Below are 25,097 nucleotides of genomic sequence, written 5' to 3' on the forward strand. Positions count from 1 at the left end.
ACAAGTTATTATTTTCATAAGAGTGTTTGGGAGAGAAAAAAATAATATTTAAAATATTTATCTCCAAGTATTCAGAGCTGTGCTCTGATGTTTAAGCTTTGGACTTGTCAGGCAATGGGTTTTGAGCCTGTGCTTTGTGGGGAGGGGAGTCTGTGCAGGGAAGAGTTGGATTTATGACATTACTTCCCAAATCTTGGCTAATACAGTATCCTTTGAGATGTCCTAGTAAATATCAGGTAAATATCGGGTGGATGTGCGTTGCTTTATAGAAGAATATAACTTTGTTCAGAGCCTGCTCAACTGAAAGGACTCTCTCCTTGCTCAGTTTTCACAGAATCAATTAGGCTGGAAAAGACCTTAGAAACTGAGTCCAACCTATGACCCAACACCACCTTCTCAACCACTGAGTGCCACATCCAGTCTTTTCTTAAACACCTCCAGTGAGGTGACTCCACCACTCCCTAGGGCAGCCCATTCCAATGCCCAGTCATGCTTTCTGTGAGGAAATTCCTCCCGATGTCCAACCTAAACCTCCCCTGGTTTAGGAGGAGGTTTTAGGGGGTTTAAGGCTGTGTCTTCTTGCCCTAATGCTGGCTGCCTGGGAGAGGAGATCGACCCCCACCCTCTTCTCAGAGAGGTTTGGGGAGCGATGAGGTCTCCAATGAGTTTTCCAGGCTGAGCACCCCCAGCTCCCTCCGTCGCTCCTCACAGGACTTGTGTCCCTGACCCTTCATCAGCCTTCTCAACGACCAAAGCCTTGTTTTGCTCCTTTTACAGCAGAGGGGAAGGATTTCTTGGTGTGCTGACGCTCCCTGCTCTCTCTCTCTCCACAGCCTGTCCCCCCGGGACGTTCGGCAGAGGATGTGCCGGTGCCTGCCAGTGCCGGAACGGCGGCTCCTGTGACCCCGGCACGGGGCAGTGCCGCTGCCCGCCCGGCGTGCTGGGCCGCCTCTGCGAGGACGGTACGGCCCCACCTCTGCCTCAGCCTCTCCACTTCTCCCCCCTGCTTCCCTTACCTTAAATGATGAGCAGAACAGAGGGTGAGGAAAGCCAGCGGCTGCTGGCGAGGCTGCGCAGAGCCCCAGCTTGGCCACAAACCTCTTTGACCCGTTAGCCGCTGATGCCTTCCTGTGTTTGTGCTCTCCAAAGGCTGCCCAAAAGGTTTCTTTGGGAAGAACTGTAACAAACCGTGCAACTGTGCCAACAAGGGCCACTGTCACAGACTGTACGGAGCCTGCCTGTGTGACCCCGGGCTCTACGGCCGCTTCTGCCACCTCAGTAAGTCCCCGGCGTGTTTCAGATCTGTTTAATGTGTGCGCAGCATTACCAGCCTGTAAAAGATTCCACATCACTCAGAGGGGGCTGGCAGAGTGACTTCTTGCAGAGCCACACAGCGTTAGGACGACGAGAAATGGATTTACTAAAACAGGAGATATTTAGCTTAGATGTTAGAAAAATGTTCTTTGCTGTGGGGGTGGGGAGGCCCTGGCACAGGGTGCCCAGAGAAGCTGGGGCTGCCCCTGGATTCCTGGAAGTGTCCAAGGCCAGGCTGGACACTGGGGCTTGGAGCAGCCTGGGATGGTGGAAATTGTCCCTGCCCATGGCAGGGGCATGGAATGAGATGGTCTTTATGGGACCTTCCAACCCAAACCGTTTTATGATAAAATGATCAAGACTTTGTGTTCTGCAATGGGCTGGGAGTAGCAGCAGGACAGGACTTCTGAGCTGTGCCAGGAAGCCCCAGAAGCTTCATTAATCTTTTCCCCTAGTGATTAATCTTTGCCATAAGGACTGAGATTTACTGGTGCTCAAAGGTGAGGACTATAGGTGGGGTGGACAGGTTATCATTAGGGTTATTGCTGAGGTTGGAGTCTGATAGGAGCTGGTTAGCGACTGCTGATGAGGGAGTGGGAGCTGGGGAGAAGGGCTGGCTGGGACAGGATGAAGATCAGACATTAGATGGAATAAAAAGAATTAAAAAAAAAACCTTTGCAAAATAGATGATCGAGTTTCTTTGTACTTTCAGGTTTTGTTTGTAAAATCTGTACAAGATCAAAATTTTTTTATTTGTTTTGTTTTATTATGAAAGCTTTTGTCTTGGAGTGCACCCACGTTTTTTTTTAATTCAGGAAATCAGCCGAGTTTGCTTTGAAACGTTTCTGGTTCTTGCATTCACCACGTATTGCTTGACATGAAATGAATGACCTAACACAGGAATCATATAAACTCTTTTTTTACCCACCCACGCACGAACAGGTGCTGCTGTAGGAACGGGGATGTACTTGCTGAAAGCGAAACAGAGGTTTTGCTTCTTGCAGCAGTTGCATTCTGCAGCAGCTTGCAATTTCACCCAGCTCCTGCATAATTACAGAGCCGATGCTTCTTTTTTCTCCTGTCTGCAGCCTGCCCCAGGTGGGCCTTCGGTGCGGGCTGCTCAGAGGAGTGTCAGTGTGTGAAGGAGCACACGCTGGAGTGCAGCCCCAGGAACGGCTCCTGCACCTGCCACCCTGGATATCACGGCAAAAAGTGTCAGAAAGGTACCCCACACAGCCAGGTTCCCCACATCTGCTCGTTCCTTTGTCCCAGAAACTTCTCCTCCTTCCACCTGTCTGCTTTGTTTGGCCCCTGCTACTCATATCCTACTAATCATATCCTACTAATCATATCCTAACAATGATTTTGGGGGGTTTTAACCCTGCTAGGGTTGCAGGGACATCAAGGGGAGTAGGCAATTGGAGGGATTTTAGCCTGGTCAAATGAAAACAGAAATCCAGAGCCCAAATCCTAATACAACCTTAAATAATGAAAATCGTGCGAGTTTTCATTTCTGTGCTGTTTTGACACAGTCAGTAATTAAGTGGCAAAATCTGTGTTTTATGGCAGTGGGGTGATTTGTAAACAGGTTCAGTAATGCTGCTTTTCCTTCGGATTTGCAGCTCTTTGAATTCAGCTTACTCTTTGTAGTTTTTGGGGGTAGTTCAAAGAGAATTTCATCCCACATTCATGTTTGCATGTCTCAGTAGCCTTTTCCAGACACCAGTGGAGTAACCCAATAAAGATTCTCCCTTCAGGTTTTAATCTGGCCAGGCAGGACTGTGTTGCATTTATGGCAGCAGTTCTGGTGGGTTTGGTGGAGAACAATAATGACAATATTTAATGTTTTTGTCATTCTTGGTGATGAACTCAGTTCTGAGAGGGAGCCTTGCCCACCACTGCCTGTGCACCAAGGCAGAGAGCAGCAGAATTTGGACACATAAGAGGAGAATTCTATAATGTATTTAATCAAATACACCCTCAAGTATTCTAATTGAATAAATCTTTGAGCTTTCTGCCACTCTGTTTCTGGGTTATATTTAAGCAGCAACCTCTTTGAAATGCAAGCATTTATTAAGAATTTACTCTTTGTTAACAACTCCTCTAAAATGTACATTATAATATATTCTCTGCAAGTTTCTGCCAAATTATTTTCTGATTTTTGTTCACTTCTCTTAACTTTTCCTTTCTCTTATACATGTTCTGTGTCTGCTTCTATTTCCAGAGTGCTCCCCAGGGTTTTATGGGGCTGGTTGCAAACTGAGGTGCAGCTGTCCTCCTGACGTTCCGTGTGATCCTGAGACAGGAGCCTGCAAACATCCGTGTCCAGCTGGGTTTCATGGAGAAAAATGCCATTTGTGTAGGTACTCACTGCATGTGTCCCTGGGAGATACACTTGGGATGGGAAAGCGAATCCAGGAAACTTAGGTTCAGATATAGAGGTTGCAGATAAATGGGTACATTTGTTGTTGATACGACTTGGCAGTTCCCCACTGAAACCAGGCTGATATTTGGAGCCTGGCAAATACTGTCCCTTTCTCTCTCTTTCCCTGCAAAGGTCAAGGCACAAGGCTGAGTTACCCAAACTAACATTTGTCCAGGTAACAATAGTTGCCCTTAAAGCTTCAGGCACAAATTTTGCAGGGCTCTGGTGCAGTTAATTTCAGACCGCCAGTTGCTGAGACACTAATGCCAAGTTGATCACTTCTACCGGCACAGCTCAGTTTAAAACTGGTGGCCTCCTAATGTCTTCAAAGTGCTTCTAACCACGACTTTGGGGTTTTTTCGTCCAGCTTGTCAGCCTGGCAGCTTCGGGATGGGCTGCAGGCAGAGGTGCAGCTGTGGAGGAGCCCCGTGTGATCCAAAGACAGGGCAGTGTATTTGCCCAGCTGGGAAGACTGGTGCTACGTGTGAGCAAGGTGTGTGAGGTGCTGGACCAAGGTAGGGAGTGCCTGGCTTTGGAAGATGTGATAAGAAGTAGAATTTTGCTGTTTCCCAAACCTGTAAACAGACAAACTGTGATGGAAATTGGGAGAGAGCCTTTGGTCTCTCTTTATCTGTGTTCTTGTATACTGCAGTTTAATGGCAGGGCTGACAGGTCTGTAGAGATAATATAACAATCCAGCTCAGTTTAACTATTATTTTTAAATTCTTTGGGGTAACAGCAGAAATCTACAACTATCCTGAAGCAGAAAATGGCACTGGTTGCAGCTCATTGTGCTTTTACTCCAGATTGCCCAGATGGCCAGTGGGGACCAGACTGCCAGAACTCCTGCCAGCCCTGTGCCAACGGGGGACAGTGCAACAGGGAAACTGGAGCCTGTGACTGTCCCCCTGGCTACACTGGGCCGTCCTGCTCTGCCAGTAAGTCCTTGCCTCAGCCTTCCCCATGAAAAGAAGGTCAGATTGAAAATTCGGGTTATGGTTTGATTTCTGCCTTCTTATTCCTTCGTGAGATAAAACACGCTGATCAGAGATTAAGTGCCCTTCATCTCCAGGAATTCCCCAGGTTGGATTTGACATTATTTGTGGGAGGGAGATTGCAGATAAATGCACGTGATCGGCTGAGCTGCATCCCAAATGGATGCTATCGTTAGACCTAATTTATGGCAAGCTGTACTTGGAAATAGAGTGTTTAACAGCCACAACACTGGTGGTGTAATCCTGGCTGTTTGGCTAGAGGTGTGACCAGCTGGCCTGCATGGCATCGTTCTTGAGTTATGCTTGCAGCAGCACTCCTTGGTGTAGATAATTTAGGATTAAATAATGCTGAAGATGAGGGAGCAGTAGCAGTGCTATTCCTGCAGCCAGAGACCATGGGGATATGTTCAAGAAACTGTTCCCTGCTGCTCTTCAGCCTCTGGGTGTTAAAAGGCTGCTTGAGTGTGGCTGCCGAGAGCTGCACAGAGGCTCTGCTTTGTGCAAGGCCTTGGTGGTGGCACATTTTTAATTCTTGTTAGTCACAAAATGGCTTTTGGGGAAGGTTTCCCTCCTCTGAGGCAACAGAAAAGAGATGCACAGGAGTACCCAAAAGTCACTCAGGCTACTCCCACGTTCCAGGACTCAGCCCCAGACACCCAGGGGTGCAGATCCCAGATATTTGTGTTGCCATTTGGGTTCCTGGGTTCGGCTAAAGCCTGTTTTAGAGGGTGAGCTGTCACTGCCTGTTTAGGAAGAGGAGTCTGTGGCTGGGCTGTGAGCTGGGTGAAGTCACAGTGTGTCTCTGCTTGCAGCCTGTCCTGATGGGCACTATGGCCTGAGCTGCCTGTCGCTGTGCAGCTGTGGCAGCAGTGCTCATTGTCACCATGTCACTGGAGAGTGCTCCTGTCCCCCGGGCTGGACTGGCCACGACTGCAAACACCGTAAGTCAGGGATCTCCCGGGGACTGCACGTGGAGGAGCCAGCTCTGTTTGCTCTTCGTTTATTACAGTTTTTTAATACAGTTTTGCTGATCTTACTGCTTCTGAAATGGTGTGTTTGTGGGTTTGCACAGCCTGGGTAGTTATAATCCTTAATTATCCAGGTTCAAAGCATTGAAATAGATGGCTGATGAAGTGCAAAGTATTGATATAAGCTCTTATTTCAACACTATGGATCCCTTTGCCCAATACCATCTGTCCCGTCAGCATTTTGACTGACAGACAGTTTTGTTTTTCATTTTCAGTGCAGATTAGTTTTGAGATTAATTCTCCATTTCTCATTTTGTTTGGGGGAGATTTATTCAACAAGTGAGTGGCATGTAGAGTCGTGTGTCTAAAGGTCACTTTTTAACTAGGGAATATAAATGCTGTGAAAAATTCTGTTCTCTGGAAGAGCAGAGCATCCTTCTGTTGACTTTAGCATCACTCTCCATATTGGTGGCTGTGTGAGAGAGTAGATTTGCCCTTTTTGGATGGCACCATATAAATGTGAAGCCATCCTGCTTGATTTCTCCCTTTTCCTGTGACACATCTCTTCTGCTTGATTCATTGTGATGCCTCTTGCAAAAAACCAACAGAAGACAAACCTCTTTCTAAACTTGGTCTTAAACACATAAAATCATTTAATTGGCAGTGTTGACAGCAGCAAGTTTTGCACCTGACTTCTCAGGCTCTGTACTGAAGAAAACGCTGGGAAAATCTGAAGTTTCCACCCATACGCATATTTTAAAAATCAAACCAGTTGGTAGTGTGTGGAACCACTGAGGTGGCTTTTCACAACTCCCTGGGCCGTCTAGAGAATTGAGAGACCATGACAAAGGAAAGCTTTTCTTTCTATTCAACATAAGATCTGAGAAAAATTGTTTTGCAGTGGTATCTCAGTAAGGCAGCTTTCCCAGCTATTGCAGACTGGGCATTAAACAGATTCCCAGCTCCAAAACCAGGTTTCTGTTGCCCTAATAGGCACTTTCATCTTCATCCTTACTTGAAAGAAAGGAGATGCTGTGGCACATTGCCATAATTGTGTCAGTGCTATGCGATTTTAGGATGAAAGCAGTAAGTTGCTTTAACAAACATTGTGAGATTCCTTTGTGTCTGTGCTGCGTTTCCCAGTATTTTGGGGAAAGCTTGGGTGGTGCTCCCAAATCTGTCTGGTTAAACGCATTCACTATTCGGGTTATGCTGATTTTCATTGAGTGAGTCAATAGCTGATATTTTATTTCCTTGAAGTTATAGAATTGTGACTGATGGATGTGGATTCACAGAATCACAAGGTTGGAAGAGACCTTTAAGTCCAACCCGTGCCCTAACACCACCTCAGCTAAACCATGGCACTGAGTGCCACATCCAATCTTTTTTTAAACACATCCAGGGGTGGTGACTCCACCACCTCCCTGGCCAGACCATTCCAGTATTTGATCACTCTTTCAGTAAAAACCCTTTTCCTGACATCTAACCTAAATCTCCCTCGGCCCAGCTTACGAATTACCAGTTTCATGACTACAAACAATCAGTTTCACGTGGATGGGGTAACATCTGCCTGCGCCCGGCTGAAACAGACCGGCAAAAATGGTTTTTATTTCCACTATCTCCTCCTGTGCTGCAGCCGGGAGCTTGGCCCCGTACCGTTTTGCGTGTTTTGTATTCCCTCACGTGGAGGTGCAGCAGGGTTTGGGGGTGGTGCTGGGTGCTGGGTGTGACCCCGTTTCCCTTGGCAGCCTGCAGCAGCGGCCGCTGGGGCCGGGGATGCGCCAACTCCTGCGCCTGCGACGACTGCGACCCCGCCACGGGCACCTGCTCCTGCCAGCCGGGATTCACCGGGCAGCGCTGCCAGCTCAGTAAGTGCCTCCCCTCCCTGCACGTGGAACTCCCAAATCCCAGCTCTGGAAGTTGTGTTTTCCCGGTCGCTCCCCACGGGAACGCTCCCAGGCTGTCCTGCCCCCGCTCTGCTCCGCGCTGCGCTCTCGCCTTTCACTGGGGTTAGATGCTTTCCCCTGATTTCATTTCCAGAAAAGGTCTCTTCAGCCTTGTTTTGGACCCAGCAGCTATTTTTAATGCTAGGATCTCGTGAGAGGGGTAGGATTGGTGTATATTTGGGTTGTGGCATAGGAGTTTCCGTATTGGTTTTGTTTATTCAGTTTTAGGGCAGAACTTAACCCTTTGTAAATCTCTGTTTCTGGTCAGGCATAGAGAAATACTTCACATGTACATAACAGCAGGGATTTTTTGAGTCCTGTATTTATTAACAACAAAAATGTGCAATGGTCTTATCAGAGGCCCGTGACCCTCACCTTAACATTCGCCTCTAACTGAGGTCAGTAGCAGATGCTTCAAGCATATGAAAACAGGCTCATAGTCAATTCCTCATATGTCTCCCCAGGTATCATCAATTTCTCATTCAGGAGCTTCTTGAGACAGAAGCAATATCTCTATATTAAATACAACTTGATTTTTTTTTTCCAATTAATATGCCTATTTTCTTTTTCATTTCATGCAAGCATTTGGAATCCACTTCATCTCGCGGCTGTAAGTTGCATAGTTAAGCTGCTGTTGCTATTATTATTGATTATATTGATGTTGTTAAATAAAATAAACATTTTATCTACTAGTTTAACAATCTTACAGTAGCACAGATGTAGCTACCAGAGTCTCAGTAGCGTGGGCAGGATTAACTGCTGGTGTCACACAGAAATGTCAAAACAATTAATCTGGAACCGTGGCCTAAGACAGGAAAGCCTGGAAAGTTGATCTTGCAGCCTTTGTTGCTGTTGGCACAGAGGGAATGGAAGGACAGTGTGTGTGGGGGACCAGCTCCCAGAGAAAGAGCTGCCAGCTCTGCTTCTCTTTCACTCTTGATCTCTCTCAAAATAGCATCTCTGCAGAGACAGAGTGGCCAAATAGCTGCTTGTAATCCTCGCTGGGAGGGGAATCAGTGAACCCATCTCCACTGGCAACCCATCTGGCAGTCCCTAAAGGTCTTTCTGTGGCCTTTCTGTTCTATTTAGTCTGCTTATTACTCTTTTTGTGTGTGTGTGTGTGCATATATACGTATATGTTTAAAATTGCACGTGTATATGTGTGTGTGTGTGTGTGTGTGTGTGTGTGAGCAAGATTTTGAAAACCATAATTCTTCCCATAACTCTATGCTGCCTTGGAGGTGAAATCTTCACTATCCCTGGATATTTCCTCTGCTCTCCAGGCATCCCTGCCCTCTCCCTGCAGGTTGGGCTCCTTCCCCTGGCTGGCAGGAGCTCAGGTTCTCTGTCGGGATGGCTGGATCCTGACACACATCACAGCAGCCTGTGCCTGCCGGAGCAGGGGCAGATTCTCTGTGCTGTGGACTGTGAAATCATTTGTGAAGTGCTCTGACCCTTTGCCATCACCTTGAAAAGCCTCAGCTCTGGGCTAAACACCGTGGGCCTGAGGGGAGCTCTGCTGGGAGCCCTGCACCTCTTGCTGCACTGCAGCACCATTTCCCCTGCACAGATTCTCTGACTGAGATTTCAGCTGAACAGGAAACGTGGAGATGGTTCAAGCTTTTAAGGCACGAGTGCACCTCTGAGTATTTCTTTGTTAAACAGTGATGTGCAGCTTTGGGAAGGGGAAGGGATTTCACCTGTAAGTGCAAAAAAATAGATTGTAAAATACTCACATTTAAACAGAGTCCCATTTTTTGACTCTTTGAAAGCAAAGAAATACTTAAGACACCTTGTTCTTCTCCCATCTCCCATCCCTACTCCTCTTCTGCAAGACACACATTTGGCAGTCACTGAGCTGCAGGAGCGCCTGAATTCATGCCAGCTCCAATCACTGCCCACCCATGGCACCAAACAAACAGCACCAAACCCACCCCCCTATTCCAGACATGGAGCTGTCTTTGAGGACTCTCCTTTTCCGTTCTCTCTGATTCCTTCCAGATTGCCTGAAAATCATTTTGTTGCTGTAAATGCTAAAATCATAGGCTTCTAGAAGAGATCTGGCAGTAATCTCCGTAACTCATTTAGAGGGATGTTCACAAGACCTTCAAACATGAGTAGAGGCCCTGTAATATTGTGTTTAGCCAAGTCTATCTCCGTGTTTCAGCCTGTCCAAAATATCCAATATGAATTAGGCAACTGGCCCTGTTCTTAATTGATTTTCCTATAATCCTGGAAGAAATTATTTTCATTCTCAAATGTTTTCTTTCTTCTGATGGCGAGTACCATGCAAATCTTTTAAGACTCCTCACATTAACTGCTGTGGAAATGTAATTGTTAATCTGTCCCCCAGATGTAATGTTTTCACTTGAATTTTTCAAAGCAGAGCATGAAAGTAAAGTGTGCAGCATTCAATCTGGAGCTTTGTGAAGGCAACCAACACATTTCATCTTTTCTCCAGCTTTCTGGGGAAAGAGGATTTACAGGAAAACAGAGGAGCTTCTCCCCTCCCAGTTGCTGAAGTCCCGGAGATGTGCACATAAGCAACTCCAGACCGGTGGGCAAAGTGTCATCATGTAGAACCTGTGAAGTCTTAGGCTTTGCTATAGAAGATGTTCGTTTTCTGTGCAGAATTTAGTCTTTCAACACACTGGAATTTTTCTAAAATAGATCTTAAATGAAGCCCAACTTACCTGAACCTCAAGGGGAGCACTCAAATCTTAGTTTTAAGCCGTTAAAGGCTTTATGCCTTGATTATTTTGGAAATAGTCAGATTTCCCATGTGTGTAAGAACTCCCCACTGATCCCTGACCTGCTCTGGCATTAACCCATCATCTGGTTGTGATTCCTGTGCTGCAGGGTGCCCTGAGGGGAGCTTTGGCCCGGGCTGTGAGTCCAGCTGTCAGTGCCAGAATGGAGCTGCCTGCGACCACGTCAGTGGAGCCTGCACCTGCACGGCGGGCTGGACAGGAACCTTCTGTGAAAGAGGTACTGCTGCTGCCCCTGGTCCCTTCAGGATTCGTGGAGAATTTGGTTTGGTTTTTATTCAGAGAGCAGGTTTTACAACTGACAACACTGGATCCAAATGAACCATTGAACTTTTTTGGAAGCCGGTACCGAAATGTGAAGTCCCCTCCTAACTCGGCAGAGCATCGAGCTGGGTGCCAAATGTTGGGCACGTGTTTTCACATGGTTGAAATTAGATATATGCTTAAGGCTTCTGCTGTATCACGTCTTTATGAAGACTGAGGGTCCCACTATTTGAGCACTGAGCAGGGAGATGCTTGTTCAGCCCTACACTTGCTTGTTTCTAGTGCCTCCCTGAAGCGATTTTGAGAAAAACATGGATGCGTGCATCATCCCCGTGGAACTCTTTAAGAACAGATTCACTTCTAACTGAAATCCAATTCTATTCTATCTATTCTCCTATTACCTAGTCATTTGGTAAAGCGTTGGAAAGGTTGGACTGGATTCTTCAGCTCCATTATGGTGAGTCAATCGGTGGCATTATCACAGGAGGCTGCTGTCATGCTGCATCATTTTGCGGATTTTATGTATAAAAAATACAAGAGAAACAGCACAGGGCCATTCAGGCACTGTGAAAGTTTAGTGTCGGTGATTTGAGATTCTGCAAATTGTGGTACTTGAATCGAAGTCACAACTATTTTGCATGGAAAGCAGCTTTATCAGCCAGTTTCAGCAGCGAGGCTGGAGGGAAGTGGCAGCACTCGCAGGCAGCTGCTGCCCTCTCATGGGAAGGAAGATGCTCCACAGCCTGCCCAGGAATGTGGCGAGGCACCCACCAGCTGGAGTTGATATTCCTCGGTGTTTTTTCCCCTCTCATTCTTAATTCATATTTACTATACAAAATAAACATTCTTTCCAAGGTTCTCCTGCAAATTACACCTCATACCACATGGTATCACCACGATGTCCCTTTTCAATATAATTTCGTTGAAATCTGTTTTCCTAAATCTACTATTTTTTTTAATTATTCTATTTTTATTGGAAAAAAAAAAAACAACAAACCACAAGGCAGTTATCTGTGTTGTTGTGTAAATCCCTTCATTCCAGCAGGACTTATAATGGGAACAGAGGCTAAACATCCTCTGTGAGGAACATGGAGAACACTGGGTGATTCTGTTGGTGGAAGAAAAAAGAAAAAATCCCAGCTTCCAAATCAGTCACGTTGGAAATTTTTTATCTTTTTTTTTTTTTTTTTTAATTCCTGAGAGAAGATTGTGGCGGGGAGAGTGAAATTTAGCGCTTCGTGAAAACACCGTTTTCCGCGTGTTTTCCCTCAAGAAGGCAGAGTGTTTGCTCTCAGCTGACCTGGGTTGCCTCTTAACTTAGGAAGTTTTAACCAGAACAGTTTGGCAGCTTCCAAAAGACGCCGAGGGAGGAAAACATGTGGGTGGTTTGCCCTTGGTAGAACCTTCTTGGCACCTTCTCTCGGAGGAGCTGCGGCGCTTCTGTTTCGAGTGACTGGGAGACTGGCAGGGTTTCCTTCTGGCAGGGATGTGCTTTTTGCCGTCCTCTTGGCAATCCACCCACGTTGGCCAGGCTCTGTGCCTCGCAGGCAGGAATTCACATCGAGCCCTGGCGCTGCAGAGTTGCCTTGGACTTCAAACATCCTGCTGATGCCTCAGCCCGTGGCTGGGAAGGGCTCCTCCGTCATCACAGAAATGTTGAAACTGAGGCTTTTGCAGCCTCCTAAGTTCAGAGTCCTAGGAGGAGACAGTCCCTTACAAAATCTGATTTTGATTGATATTAATAACTAATATCAGCCCTGCACAGTGAGGGGGTTTGAACCTGAAGTCGTTGCTTTTGGTATTTTGCATTGTGGCAGCACAATGCAGAATTGTGTTTTGCCTTGTTATTACCAAGCTGAGACCGCAGATATACCAAAATTTGCCTTTGGATTTTTGATTTTCATTTGGGGAAAGTTTCTTCCCATTTTGGTGGGAAGCTGCTGTCTCTTTTCATTAGTTTGCTGCCCTCAGTATGAATTAAGGCTTCATAGGTTTAGGTACTAGCCCCTGTTGCAAGACACCACTTCAGTGACCACTTCCGAGCTTATTTGCCACAAATTTAATAATCTCTTATTAATATTTATTAGAATTGTTAATGTATCCTTAGTCCTTGCTGAATCTCAATCTATTATGTCGGTAATACAGATAACAGCCAAAGCCACACCATCATCATCATCATCATCATCATCATCATCACGGGACAGTTTCCAAGCTCACCCATAGCAGGAGACCCTTTTGCTCCAGGGCTGCTGTTTCATGAGACCTTGCTGTGAATTATTCAGGAGCTGACTGAACTTCTGTGCTCCGAGCCACAGGATGCTGACAAAAGACCTCACACTCTTCAAAGTACTTTGGTCTGTCCATCAGCATCTCAGCTCTGCTCTGCCCTGAGTCACCTTTGATCAGCTGCTTTTCATCTGGTACCACTCAGTGGTACTGCTGCCTCTGCAGTTGTGCTGTGGTCACATCTAATAATGATGGGGAAGAATAAAGCTATCAAGACACTCTCTGAAAGAAAATTAGACATTTCTGAAGGCGGTACATGCCTGCTTCATCTTTCAGCCCTGCTCAGTGCTTCGTGAAAATGAACCTTATGAATCTTGTGACTCTTTCAAAGGAGTTTCAAAAGCAGCAAAACTGTTTCAGTTGCAGAGTAGGTAACGATTACAGATCAGGCTGAAAACAAAATAATCTACAAAGAAATTATTTCGGTCTGTGAGAGCAGTCTAGGAAAGGCTTCCTTTGAATTTTCTTGAAAGCAGCAAGTGATACAAGCAGAACACTGATGAAATAATGTGTGTTTCTTCACAAGGTCTCGCATTACCAAAGGAAAATGAATCATTTTTGTGGGCGCTGCTAGCAGTGCCCCCAGCCAGCTTCCATATCTGAGTGGAGAATGTTATGTGTTTGGGCAGAAGGTGCCAGGGGGACACAGGGAGTTGTGGCTGTCCCTGAACTGAAGCAGCAGCCTATGTCTCGGCATTCTTGGGCTCTGCCAGGGCAGGCATCACAGCAAAGGTGGCTTTGTAAGTCTCTTCTGTCCTGTTCCAGCACAGACAACCTAAGTATCTTCTTCAGAAAAGATGTTTCTGTGTTCACCCACTGCTGCGGGGCTGGGGTTATAATGCAATTCCAGCTGAACGGGCAAGGCAAAACAAAACCCCACCCAAAAAAAATCCCAACCCAAAACCAATCGTTCTTGTGAGAAATAGATAAATATATCAATGCTTACTCTAACTAAATGTAAGAATCTGCCATGCAGGAAGCCTGAGCCCGCTACTGACAAACCCAGAGGAATCCAGGCGCCTGATTCCCCAGCCACACTCACAGCTCTGGGAACAAGTGAGTTGGGACACCCTGCCCTGCACCAGGGCCGCTCCACTCCTGTTTGGGAAGGCGATTGTTATAACTGATTTAATTCTGTCAAGTGCTGAGCATCTGCTGCTCCCACTTTGAAGGCTGCAATTGCCTTCCCTGCACTGTGATTCTGTTTAATTCCCTTCCCCACTGCTCTCTGGTACGTGCCGTATGACCCAAGGCTTGTGTCCAGTTTTGGGATCAGGCCAAAGGAAGAATTGTCCAGTTCATTGATTCATCTGTCCAAATATCCCAAAATGCCAGACAATTAGTGCACTGACTGGAGTCTCAGAGCATTGCTACAATGTTTTTATTAATTGATCCATTAATAACAACACCATATCCCCCTTGTGGAGCACAGAACTTGGCTGTTGCCTCTGAACCGCTGTGGGGTCAGCACTGCCAGAGGATGGACGGACTGGACCCTTCCCTTGGGATTTCAGCAGTTCATCATTACCATAAGAGAGCCCGGCAAGACTGCTGTTTTGCTGAGATAAAAGGGGAAAGCGAGCACAGTGCAGGTCGAGGAATAGCTGACAAGGCTGTGCAGCCCCTGTGTTAAAGGAGAACTTTGTCAGCCTTTGAAGCCACTGAGGGTTCATCAGGAGGAGCCCATCCCTGTGCTGTGCCAAATCTGCTACTGAAGCGGAGTGAATGGGGAATAACAGATTAAACCCCACCCTGGTGGCTCTTCCTTGCCCGTTGGTATCAGCTCTCTTCTCTTGAGCACTGAGCAGAGGCTGAGGGATGCTCTGTTGTCAGGAAGCCCTTTCTCTGTTCTCCTGAGGCAGCACAAACCTGGGCAGGGCAGCAAACCTCTCATATGCCAGGGAAGAAGCTGCAGCCTGGACAGGACAAAGGGAAGAGCAGCATTTTGGTTTTGAGTGGATGGAACGACCATGTGTAGTCACAAGCTGAGCAGCAGAGCAGCCAGAGCAGGTGTTCAGTGTTTCCCACTGTTGCTGGATGATGGTCCGGGTTTTCCTAAAGCCACAGGTACAGAATTCCCTCCACTCGTAGCCAAAGCAGCCAGCAGTGCACACGGCTGGGGGACTGAATTTGCATCTGTGGAAGAGGCACTATGATGGACTGGGACAAAAAACCTGGGCATGAAGAAGCCTGAGGGCAAAAAAAGTGACAGAAGAGTCCAACAGTGGAAGATGCACTTGGAGAACTCACTGAAAATGTTCAAGACCAGGTTGGAAGGGGCTTGGAGCAGCCTGGGACAGTGGCAAGTGTCCCTGCCCATGGCAGGGGTGTTGATGGCAGATGATATTTAAGGTCCATTTCCACCTGAACCATTCTTTGGTGACACCAATGTTACTCTGACCTGACAGAGAGCTGTGAATTAGTGTGGAGGGCTGTTGGTCGGTTTGGATGATGATGGTCATTGTGAGATTCTCTTGGGAATCCAGTCATTTTGATTTCGTGGTAGAAGTGTGAGGATTGGGTTTAAAATCCAAGTTTATATTGAACAAGGAGGACAAAGAGCTAAGTTTTACTGAACTACTGCCTATTTCATGAGCACCATCACTCCTGAGGTTAATTCAGGGATTCTGTGAGAAGAATGAGGTACTGTTGTGTATCTATAGATTTGTTATTACTCAGTGTAACATAATATACTGTGCTGTGTGACATAATATATGTACTTACATAATCTAAACACACAAAAACAGGTTAAATTAGGGCTACATAGAGAACATATTTTTAAACTCTGCAGCCTCAGTGTTCCTGTAATGCAACGTTTGGGGTATGATGTGGCCCACTGACAAGCACTGATCCTTATTTTCACTGCTGTCAGCACTGGTACAGATAAAAAGGGAATCCATGGGGCTGCTCTTCCTTAGTCCAGGTTCAGTTCCAGATGTAGGTGTAGAGCTCCTTCGGCTCCCTGGGGTGGTTTTGCTATGTTTAATTCGTCTTACTTTTCTCCACTCATTCACTTTGCCAGTTTTTCATTTCAGCGCTGAACTGCACCACCGTGGCTTCAGTTCATTGTTAAAGAATCTTTAGAAAAGTGTCAGGACAGTAAACGGGAGCAGAGGTTTTGCGTTTCCAAAAGGAGGGAGGTCAGCAGGGATGGCCCTGGAGTCTTGCATTATGTTGAATTATTTCCTCTGTCCATTACAGAGGCACAAGGAGCAGCTTGTGTGAACCCAGCTCCATTCTCTCACGTGTTTATGGTTTTTCGATATTCTCAGCCTTGTTTTCCTGTGCAGAAACCTGTTGCTTGTGTAAAAGGGCCACATTTTTTCCAAGGTGCACGCAGCAGAACTGGGCAGGTTTAACCCTTGATGCAGCTTCTGTCCTTAAGCATCTGTAAAAAGACAAGATGGAGTTTAGGCAGAAAAAAAAAGAAGCAGGAACGGTGCTAAAAAGGAATGTTTTGCATTTCCAGCTTGTCCAGACGGATTCTTTGGGATTGACTGCCACCAGGTGTGCAAGTGCAAGAATGCTGCTGGCTGTGACCACGCGCTGGGCTCCTGTCGCTGCCTCCCGGGCTGGCTGGGGGAGAGCTGCGAGCAGCGTGAGTACCCCCCTGCTCCCAAACCCCCAGACCTCCTCTGGGAACGGGATGCACCTTCAGATAAGGGCACACCTTCAGATAAGTCACCTTCCTTCCCAAAGATGCCAAAAAAGGGAACAATTTTTGGTGGCTGTGTAAAATCATCAGCTCTTTTTTTTTTTTTTTTTAAATTTTATTTTTTAACTCATCAAGCATGATAAGCATCAGGTTTTAAATAGCAGAGCTGTCTCCTGCCATATGACAACTCCCTGCTTTTTATTTTTGTGTGACATTAAGAGATTAAATGTTGTGTATCTGTTTCTGGTGTATCTCATCTAGTTATCAATTATAAAGTGTCAGGTTACAAATGTGCAAAGTGGAAAAATCAGAGTTTGGGACTATTTTGTTATTTGGGTGTGACAAAATAGGTTTTTTTAAATAGTTATTAGAAAATTTATTTGTTTTAAAATAAATGTCAGCTTCTTAGGTGTTCACAAGTATGAATTATCCCACAGTTTTTAAGTTAACAAAGTGCTCGTGTGTAATCATATATAAAATTGGCTATTCAGAGAATTTTTTCACTGCCTTTTGTGGGAAATTAGGTTATTTTCTTTAGCTGCATGGAATTGCATATGGAGATCACTGAGCCTGTTTGCAAAGTTTAGCAAATAAGTGGGGGTTTTTAAGATTTTCAGGTTTTAGCTTCTCAACTTTTTTGTTTTCCTTTAGGATGATGTCATGGTCTAAGCTTCCTTTTGAAAATATGAGTGCTGTCTGCAGGGCTGGGGTGTAGAGCTGGGCTCCAGGGCAGCTTCACAACGAGCCAGCTCTCTTAGGGAACACTTCTTTAATCCACAGGTCGTGGCTTTCTGCGATAGAAAAGTGGTTTAGTTTAGAAAAGAGAGAGAAATGTGGCTTGTATTGAGGCAATGCTATTCTCCAGCCATACACTGTTTCATCTTCAGCCCTGTTTGAGGGCAGGGCTTGCTCTTCATAATATTTTCCCCTCATTTTCCCCCACCACTCCACACAGCCCATCTTCTGAGAAGGCTCTTCCTGCAAAATCCCCTGCTCTTTTGTTTACAGGTGGGTCAGTTCTGCTGAATCTTCCCAATTTTAGACACTCTTCCCAACAGCCCAGCACTGCAGTTTTTTGCCTTCTCGTGCCCTCCCACAGGAGCACTTGGCTCTGCGCCTCCCACCAGCTGAAGGTGCTGGTGGTGACCCAGCCTTTGGGTGTAGATTAATGGCGTGAGCACAGAACAAAAGCAGACCAGAGTTATTTACCCATCCCACAGATCAGGAGGGGCGCTGCTGAACAGGTACAACGTTTGCTTCTTGATCACAGCCCATTTTTCCTGTCAAGCCACAGCCTTGGCAATGGGTCACCTTGCCCCTTCCCCAATCCTTGGCATTAGGGATGGGAAGCTTTGCTAGATATTTCATTAAATTCAATTAAGAAATGCAGCCCCTTCTCCATGGCCTCTGGTGCCCTGCCCTGCTCACATTAGGGAAAACACCCCTATTTATTATCTTGTGCCAGAGCCTTTAGTGCTTTGTGCTGGCCTGATTTATTCCTCCTGTTGGTGAAGGTGCCAAAGTCTCCGAGGCCTCTCTGTGAGTGAGAGGTCAGTCAACAGCGCAGGGTGTCTCCTCCTTTTCTCTTGGCTAAGTGAGGGATCCTCATTTTGATTTCACAACTGGGCCTCGTCCATGCTGCTCCAGGGCTGCTCAGAGCAAGGCAGCCATGGGTGGGAGACAGCTCAGCACTCCCCATCCTCCCAGGGTGTTTAATATTCACCTTGCCTGTTCCTGGGACCCGCCAGCTCCAGCAGCTGGAAGGACAGCACTCGTGTGGAAGTAATCAGATTGCAGGCAATGTGCTGGAGGATATTGAGGAATAATTTTGGCATCATGGGATTTGAATTGATCCTAAGCCAGCCATGCAGTGAGTTTTATACTCTGCTATCTAATTACAGGCAATACGGACAGTGATGCCTTTTGTCGAAGCAGCCTAATGCTTTCCATTACCAGACCGTGGGTTTCAGTTGTTTGAAAATGAATTATGTTAATCTGGGGTGAAATCTGCCAAGCAAGCTCTGCCTCAGCTTCAGTTTGTGCTCAGGGATTTTATTTGGGGATTTTTTTTGAGTGTCCACCTGAGGCATTTTAGGTTTCCAAGAAAGAGGCTTAGGAAAAGTATGTTGCCTATTCTCCCTCTCTCTCTCTTTTTGGACTGTTTCACTGAGTGCTGTGATACCCTCAGTGATGCAGAACTGGGGACCTGACATTTGGCATTTCTTTGTGATAGAGATGTAACCTTCCCCTCTGGGTACCCTGCCCCTGGAAGTTTTCAAGGCCAGGTTGGGAGGAAGGACCAACCTGATCTGCTAGTGGCATCCCTGTTCATGACAGGGGGATTGGAAATCGTTGATCTTTAGGGTCCCTTCCAACCCAAACCATTCTGATTCACTGCAAATTCATCCAAAGTTTACAAACCTAAAAAATCCAACCAAACCCTCCAGAAATCTCATGTTGCATATGGTCTGTAGCAGATGTACACAATTCAGCGTCTGAATTTTGCCTTAATTCTGTCAGTACTAAACATGCCTCTTTCTGGAGCTGTTGGAGCTCAACAGAATCTTCACTGAAATGGTTCCTTGTGGTAAAAAAAAGAGACCACACTGGTTTGAAGAATAAATGACTACAGAAAAATTTGCTCAGCCAGAGGCACTGATAACAGAGGTTTGACATTTCATGGTGTGTGAGCACTTGAATTTGCAAATTCCCTGTTCTTTTAAAGCTGGAGCTTCGTTTTGTGGAGAATAAGCCACAGAAGTCACTTGAAAACAAAGCTACTGGACACCCTTTGGAACATTAGAGCCCATGATTTTCATGTGCTCCTGGGAACTTTTGATGGCTGTTGTCTTCTAGTCTGGAAGAAAAGTCTCCAGTTTCGTGTGTTCCTTACTCTGCATGCAAAAAGGGATTTTAAGGACTGCAAACAAATAAATCCTCCTCTTGCAGAGGAAAGACACCAAAAGGAAAATTTTGAACCAGGAAGAAATCTAATAATTTAAAGTTTGGATTTTCTCTCATCATGAAGAAAGAAAAGGCCCAGGGATATTTGTACATTCAGTTCTGGAATTCCATGAAATAGCTTCAGAATATCACTTTTTTCCTCAATCTTCACAAAAGTACTTTGAAAATCAGGATTATCCCACCAGAAACAAAAAAAAACCTTTTGTGTCTACCAAGTAGAATAGTTAAAATTTTCTTCTCCAGAAATTTCTGCTTTCTTACCAGAATTTTCACTGAAGCACTCTATTGTCTTTTTGGTAAGTGTAACAAGAGCTTTGCACACATGCTCCAAAAACCTTCCACAAACCACTGGTAACCAGTCAGGGGATCTGGTGATGAGCTGGTTTTTCCTTTGGCTTGGTTGTGCTATAGTTCTGGTCTGTATTGTGGAAATATTTAGTTCTGCTCCCAAAAACCAAGCCAAAGCTCTGGAGATGTGCTGAACTTTTCACTTGGCAACCAAGCTTCATTTGCAGAACAAACTCTTAGCTGTGATGGGACTGAGCTCCTGCTCTTTCTTGTGGTTTCAACGTGGATGGGGTCCAAGGGATGACAAGAACAAGCAGTGTGGAAAAGAAGTCCTGGGAGAAACGGTGTCTGAGAACCAGGCTGGGAAGCTGGAAGCCCTCAGATGGAGAGAAAAGGGCTGGGAATGGGTCAGAGACTCTCAACCAAGTTCACCTCCAAGATCAAGGTGGTTTCACACCTCCCTTCTGTCCCCAGAGACTTGCTCTCCCACAGAACTGCATCATGTTCACCGACACCCTGAAAGGCAAAGAGGTTTGGTGGAAATTCACTGTTTGGCTGTGAAACGTGGAAGATGTCACATTCAGTGAGTGCAGGACATTCTCCTGGATCAGGGGCCCAGGCTTTTTTTGTCTCTCCAGTGCATGCCAGAAGTGCTGCAGGGATGAGGGGCTGTGATAGGAGCCCCAGAAATGCAGAACAGAAACTGTGCAAGGAGCTGATCCAGCTCCATCGACGCCCTTTGTATTATTTCGGATGCTAGCTGAAGAAAACAGGGTAGCAGAACTGTTTGTTTTCCACCATTCAAAGCTATCCAAATCTCCAGTGCAACGGAGACTGCAGGAATTTTATCACTGCCATTTTTCACGGGCAGCAGCACTGAAAGTGGAGCGTTTGCCTGCGAGATGACTACGTTAAGTTTTCACCTGGGAGCCAGCTGCTTAACCAAACTCATTGAAAATATCACCCCTCTCTGACCAAAGAATGAGAGTCTGGGTGAGCAGAGGCACCCAGCTGTGAAAAATGAACACTGAAAACAATGAAGTTGTCAGTTCTCTTACCAGGATGCAAATAAATACCGGGGCTGTCAGGCTGGCGGTTCTGCTGGACCATTAGTTTAGCACAAAGACGTTCTGCAGAGCAGGGGATGACAGCTGATCCATCACCCCAGTGATCCAGCCCCTCGATAGAAACCTCTTCAGAATGGGCTGTGATACTCATTTTTAACCCACATTATTATGTTAGGCTTTCATAACCCACATTACCTCTAAACTGCGAGCGTTGCAGAGCAGTTTCAGTTTACGTGATCTTCATTTGCAGAATATCTTTTTTTCAAATACCTTTTGCAGTTTATTTATTGGCTGCTACTTCGGACTTAGCAGTGTCGAGTTAACAGTTGGACTTGATGATTTTAAAGGTCTTTTCAAACCTCAATGATTCTATTATTGTTTCATGGTTAATATATGGGGTTTTATATATATGTATGTATTTCCAGGGATGGGGAAGTCACCATTCCTTGAAGTGTTCAAAAAACGAGTAGACACGTGGTCTACACGAACAGACCAGATCACTTTGTGATTTGGTTTAAGGATCATGATGGTATTTGGCTAAAGGTTGGACTGATGATCTTGAAGATCTTTTCCAACCCTAATGAGATTCTGTATGGACTTAGGCATCCTTACGATGTGAAAAGTGTCATTGGAGCACCGGTCCAACATGATTTCCCTGGCACTGTGTTGTGTCTGACGCTTGCTCTGTGCTTCCTTGGATGCTTCCTGATGGGGTTTTATGGAATTCTGTCATTGCAGCCTGCCAGGGGAACACCTACGGGCCAGGCTGCAGGGACACTTGTCACTGTCACAACGGAGCTCTCTGTCACCACGTAACCGGGACGTGCCTTTGTAGCCCGGGCTGGAAAGGAGCCACCTGCCAAGAAGGTACAGTTGGAAATTCAACCCCCTGCCTGTGGATTATAGGAGGGAAAAATAAAACCTGTGTTTGGGGAAAGCTCACTGGTGTTTTAGCTCTCAGCTCGTTGCCCTGTGTTGTCATTGGGTTTGGATCCGCAGTGACGTGAATTGGTCCATTAAATTAATCCGTGGCGCTGTGTTGTAGGATCCCAGTGTGCACAGGGCAGAGGGGTGAATCAGCCATAAACTGGAAAGAGAGCTGATTTTGAAGGCTGATGAAGGGAGAAAAGGTCCATAAAACTCCCAGTTACGATGCTGAAAATGAAGTTCTGTTTCTCTTCTAAGGGCTGCTTTAGTGTCCCATGCACCAGACTGATCCTCGGCATTACCTTGTGCTGTTCCAGACAGAGCCGAAATCCAGAACATGTGAAAGACATTGAGCCTTCCAGCCTTGGCAATCAGAGCCATACGTGAGGCTCAAACACAAGTCCAGCTCCACAGAGCCTTAAGAAAAGGCTGGCAAAGGAAGGCTGCACTGTGGCTTGCATTGCACATCCTAATCCATGCATCCCAGGCAGTAGGAAAAGTCTGTCCATCCCTGTTGCAGAAGCTCCTTGTTCTGTGCCTTCCCCGCGAGGTCCCTGGGGTGGCAGCAGTACCATGGAGCTGGGAACGCTGCTGTGGGTGCTCCTGGGTGAGCAGGGATTTGGAGTCAGCACCTCCACTCAGACTCTGCCCTTCAGCATCCCGAGAGGATTGTTAGGGAAAGGGGACGAAAGCTGGCAGGGGTAGAGTGATATTTAAATTTAGCACATTCCCCTTTTAAAACTTGACATGAAGAGGCCTTTCCATGGAGGATTTAAAAATTGGGAAGGCACCAAACTCTTCTTGATGACATGTTAGGCATGACCTAAATTTTTTGTTTTGTCCAAGGGCCACAAATACAAAACCAAAATGAAAGTTACAAAAGATGTTTCAAACACACCTTTTCTATTTAAATACATGTTTGGAGATTTTTTTTCTCTTTGAAGTGAGGAGGTAGAATAATTGTGTGAGGCTTGGGGAGCCTCACCATCCTCTGGTGCCTGTGCTTTTCCAAAGTGAGAGCTTGGCCCTGTTTCCATCTTAAAGACATGGCACTTTGGCACTTGGCAAAGGTGTGTGGTTTTTTGCCAAAAAATTGGGTTCTATCCATAGAGACTGGTTGTGATAGGAATTAATAGACTTGCCTAATTAAAATTAGGTAAATGGTGAAATGGCGTCACCAGCTGTGGGCAGCAGGACCAGCTAGAGAAGGAGCTGTGATATTAAGAGGACTGTACAAAGAAATTCTGAGAACAGGGAAATCAACTGCACTCCCCAGTGTTGAGAAAGCAGGAAGGAACCAAAAAAAAAAAAAAAGGGATTTGTAGGTACAAACAGAAAGTCTCAGGGTTATTTGGCAAGTCACTAATTCACTTCAGCACCTTCTCTGTTCCAAGACCAGTTTTACAATGGTCAGAGTAATTCATTATTGGTTGTGTCCCCATTTCTGCTTGGTTGTACCCGCCACAGCATCTTCCAGGGCCAGCAGGGCTGTTGTGGGAAATGGATTCCTAGAGAATTCTCAAAGCCTGACAGAAGGTTCACATGGTATGCATCTGTGTGCAAATTTTGAGAAAAAAAATGCTGACTTAGAAATGCCACTGAATAGAACAGACGTTGTTAAGAGAGAAATGGAACTAGAAACAAGTTTCAAATGATGGCCTTGCAAATAGACCAGATACTTTGGAGAAATAGAGCTATGAAAGATGCACTGCAGTAGGACCCACGAGGGGTAATTTTAGGTGATTGGCTTTAAGGCATTAGCAGCATTGTGTAGCAAAAGCTGATAGGCCAAAAAAACCCCTTATCATGTTTTGTAATTAGCAAATAGTTTGGCTTCTGATTGTGATGGCGTGAATTGTAACATCCGTACTGTCTCACCCTTGACGTGAGACTGAAGATGGAATAAAAGTTTTTAAAACGCCTCTCAGTTGCCCCATCTCTGGGTCAGAAAAAGGGACAATCCGAGAGGCTCTAAGGTGGGAGAGGTGGTGCTGAACCTGTCCTGCTCCTGCACTTCCTGATGGAAGGTTTTCCTGCCTCCCTTCACAGCCTGTCCCCCCGGGTGGTACGGAGCAAACTGCCTGCAGCGCTGCCTCTGCCACGGCCAGGCCACCTGTGACCCTGTGAGCGGCGAGTGCCAGTGTCCCCAGGGCTGGACGGGGACAGCCTGTGAGCTGGGTGAGTCTCACCACCCCCTCCATCCCTCCAGCACCTCGGGTCAGTCTCTCTGAAAGGAAGATCGGTTGTGCTGAGGTCTGGTTTGAGACAACCCGGAGGAAAAAGGAAGACAGAAGGATGGGAAACACCAGGTGGGGAGAAGTTAAAAAAGAATGGGGCTGTATAGTCAGAAATGAGAGGGCTGGGGGGAGACAATGATACTGGTTCTTAAACTTATCCATGGTGCTGGAAACTTGCTGGGCAGAGGGGAGGAATAAGCTATTCTTTGTCCCTTGGGAACAGGGAAGATAGGTAATGAGCTCCATTTAAGGAGAAAGGAATCCTTAAAGAGGAAAACGGTGTATTTCTAGAGAATTTTGCCAAAGGAGGCTTCAAAATTTCCTTCACTGAAGGTTTTTGGGCCCAGTTTAGGTGGCTCATTGTGTTGCAGAGGCATGAGGGAGTTCCTGCTGGGGTTGCTCCAGCCTGGCCCCCCATCAGCCTCCCCCATCCCGTTTCAGAGTGTGGGGACGGGCAGTTTGGAGAGGGCTGCGAGCAGAACTGCAGCTGCCACCACGGGGTGTGTGACCAGCCCTCAGGGAAGTGCCTCTGCCGCGCCGGCTGGACCGGGGACCGCTGTGATGTTGGTAAGGGCAGCTCCTCCTGCAAATCCTTCCTTTTAACCATCAGCCACTTCTGCCAGTTTTCTATTTTCGGTCTTAAATTTCCAGGATTCTGCAGGCCAGTCAGGATTTATGCCCTCTCACCCCGTCTCAGACCCACAGGCAGGTCTCTGCCCAACCATGCCCTTGTCCAAATCATTTTATCTCCTCCTATCTCTGTTCCCCGCCTGCTAAGAAAATGAGGGTATTTCTCTACTTTACACACACAAGGAAGAACACACGAAAGGGAGGGAGTTTTAAGGAGAATTTGCCAGGTCAGGCACCTGCCGCTAATCCTCTGTGGGTCATTGAGAGGAGCTCAGCAAACTGGACTGTGACGGTTCAGACAGTTCAGATCTGGCCCATAACCCAGGTTTGACACAGCTGTTTGGCATGCTTAGAGCCATCTGA

General features: G+C 46.3%; 1 protein-coding gene across 1 annotated transcript in view; it reads left to right on the plus strand.

The window, feature by feature from the left end:
• Nucleotides 1–25,097, plus strand: part of LOC136295246 (multiple epidermal growth factor-like domains protein 6) — a 193,921-nt gene that overhangs the window by 147,966 nt on the left and 20,858 nt on the right. Inside the window, exons 15-27 of the mRNA XM_066193705.1 lie at nt 834–962; nt 1,150–1,278; nt 2,403–2,537; nt 3,539–3,673; nt 4,107–4,232; nt 4,546–4,677; nt 5,547–5,675; nt 7,451–7,570; nt 10,508–10,636; nt 16,436–16,564; nt 21,679–21,807; nt 23,917–24,045; nt 24,546–24,671. Of these exons, the coding sequence (XP_066049802.1) occupies nt 834–962; nt 1,150–1,278; nt 2,403–2,537; nt 3,539–3,673; nt 4,107–4,232; nt 4,546–4,677; nt 5,547–5,675; nt 7,451–7,570; nt 10,508–10,636; nt 16,436–16,564; nt 21,679–21,807; nt 23,917–24,045; nt 24,546–24,671 (1,677 nt within the window). The remainder of the gene's footprint in view (nt 1–833; nt 963–1,149; nt 1,279–2,402; nt 2,538–3,538; nt 3,674–4,106; nt 4,233–4,545; nt 4,678–5,546; nt 5,676–7,450; nt 7,571–10,507; nt 10,637–16,435; nt 16,565–21,678; nt 21,808–23,916; nt 24,046–24,545; nt 24,672–25,097) is intronic.

The sequence above is a fragment of the Chamaea fasciata genome, unplaced genomic scaffold, assembly GCF_029207755.1.
Source record: "Chamaea fasciata isolate MVZ Bird 193981 ecotype frontalis unplaced genomic scaffold, bChaFas1.0.hap1 SCAF_11, whole genome shotgun sequence".
NCBI lineage: Eukaryota > Metazoa > Chordata > Aves > Passeriformes > Sylviidae > Chamaea > Chamaea fasciata.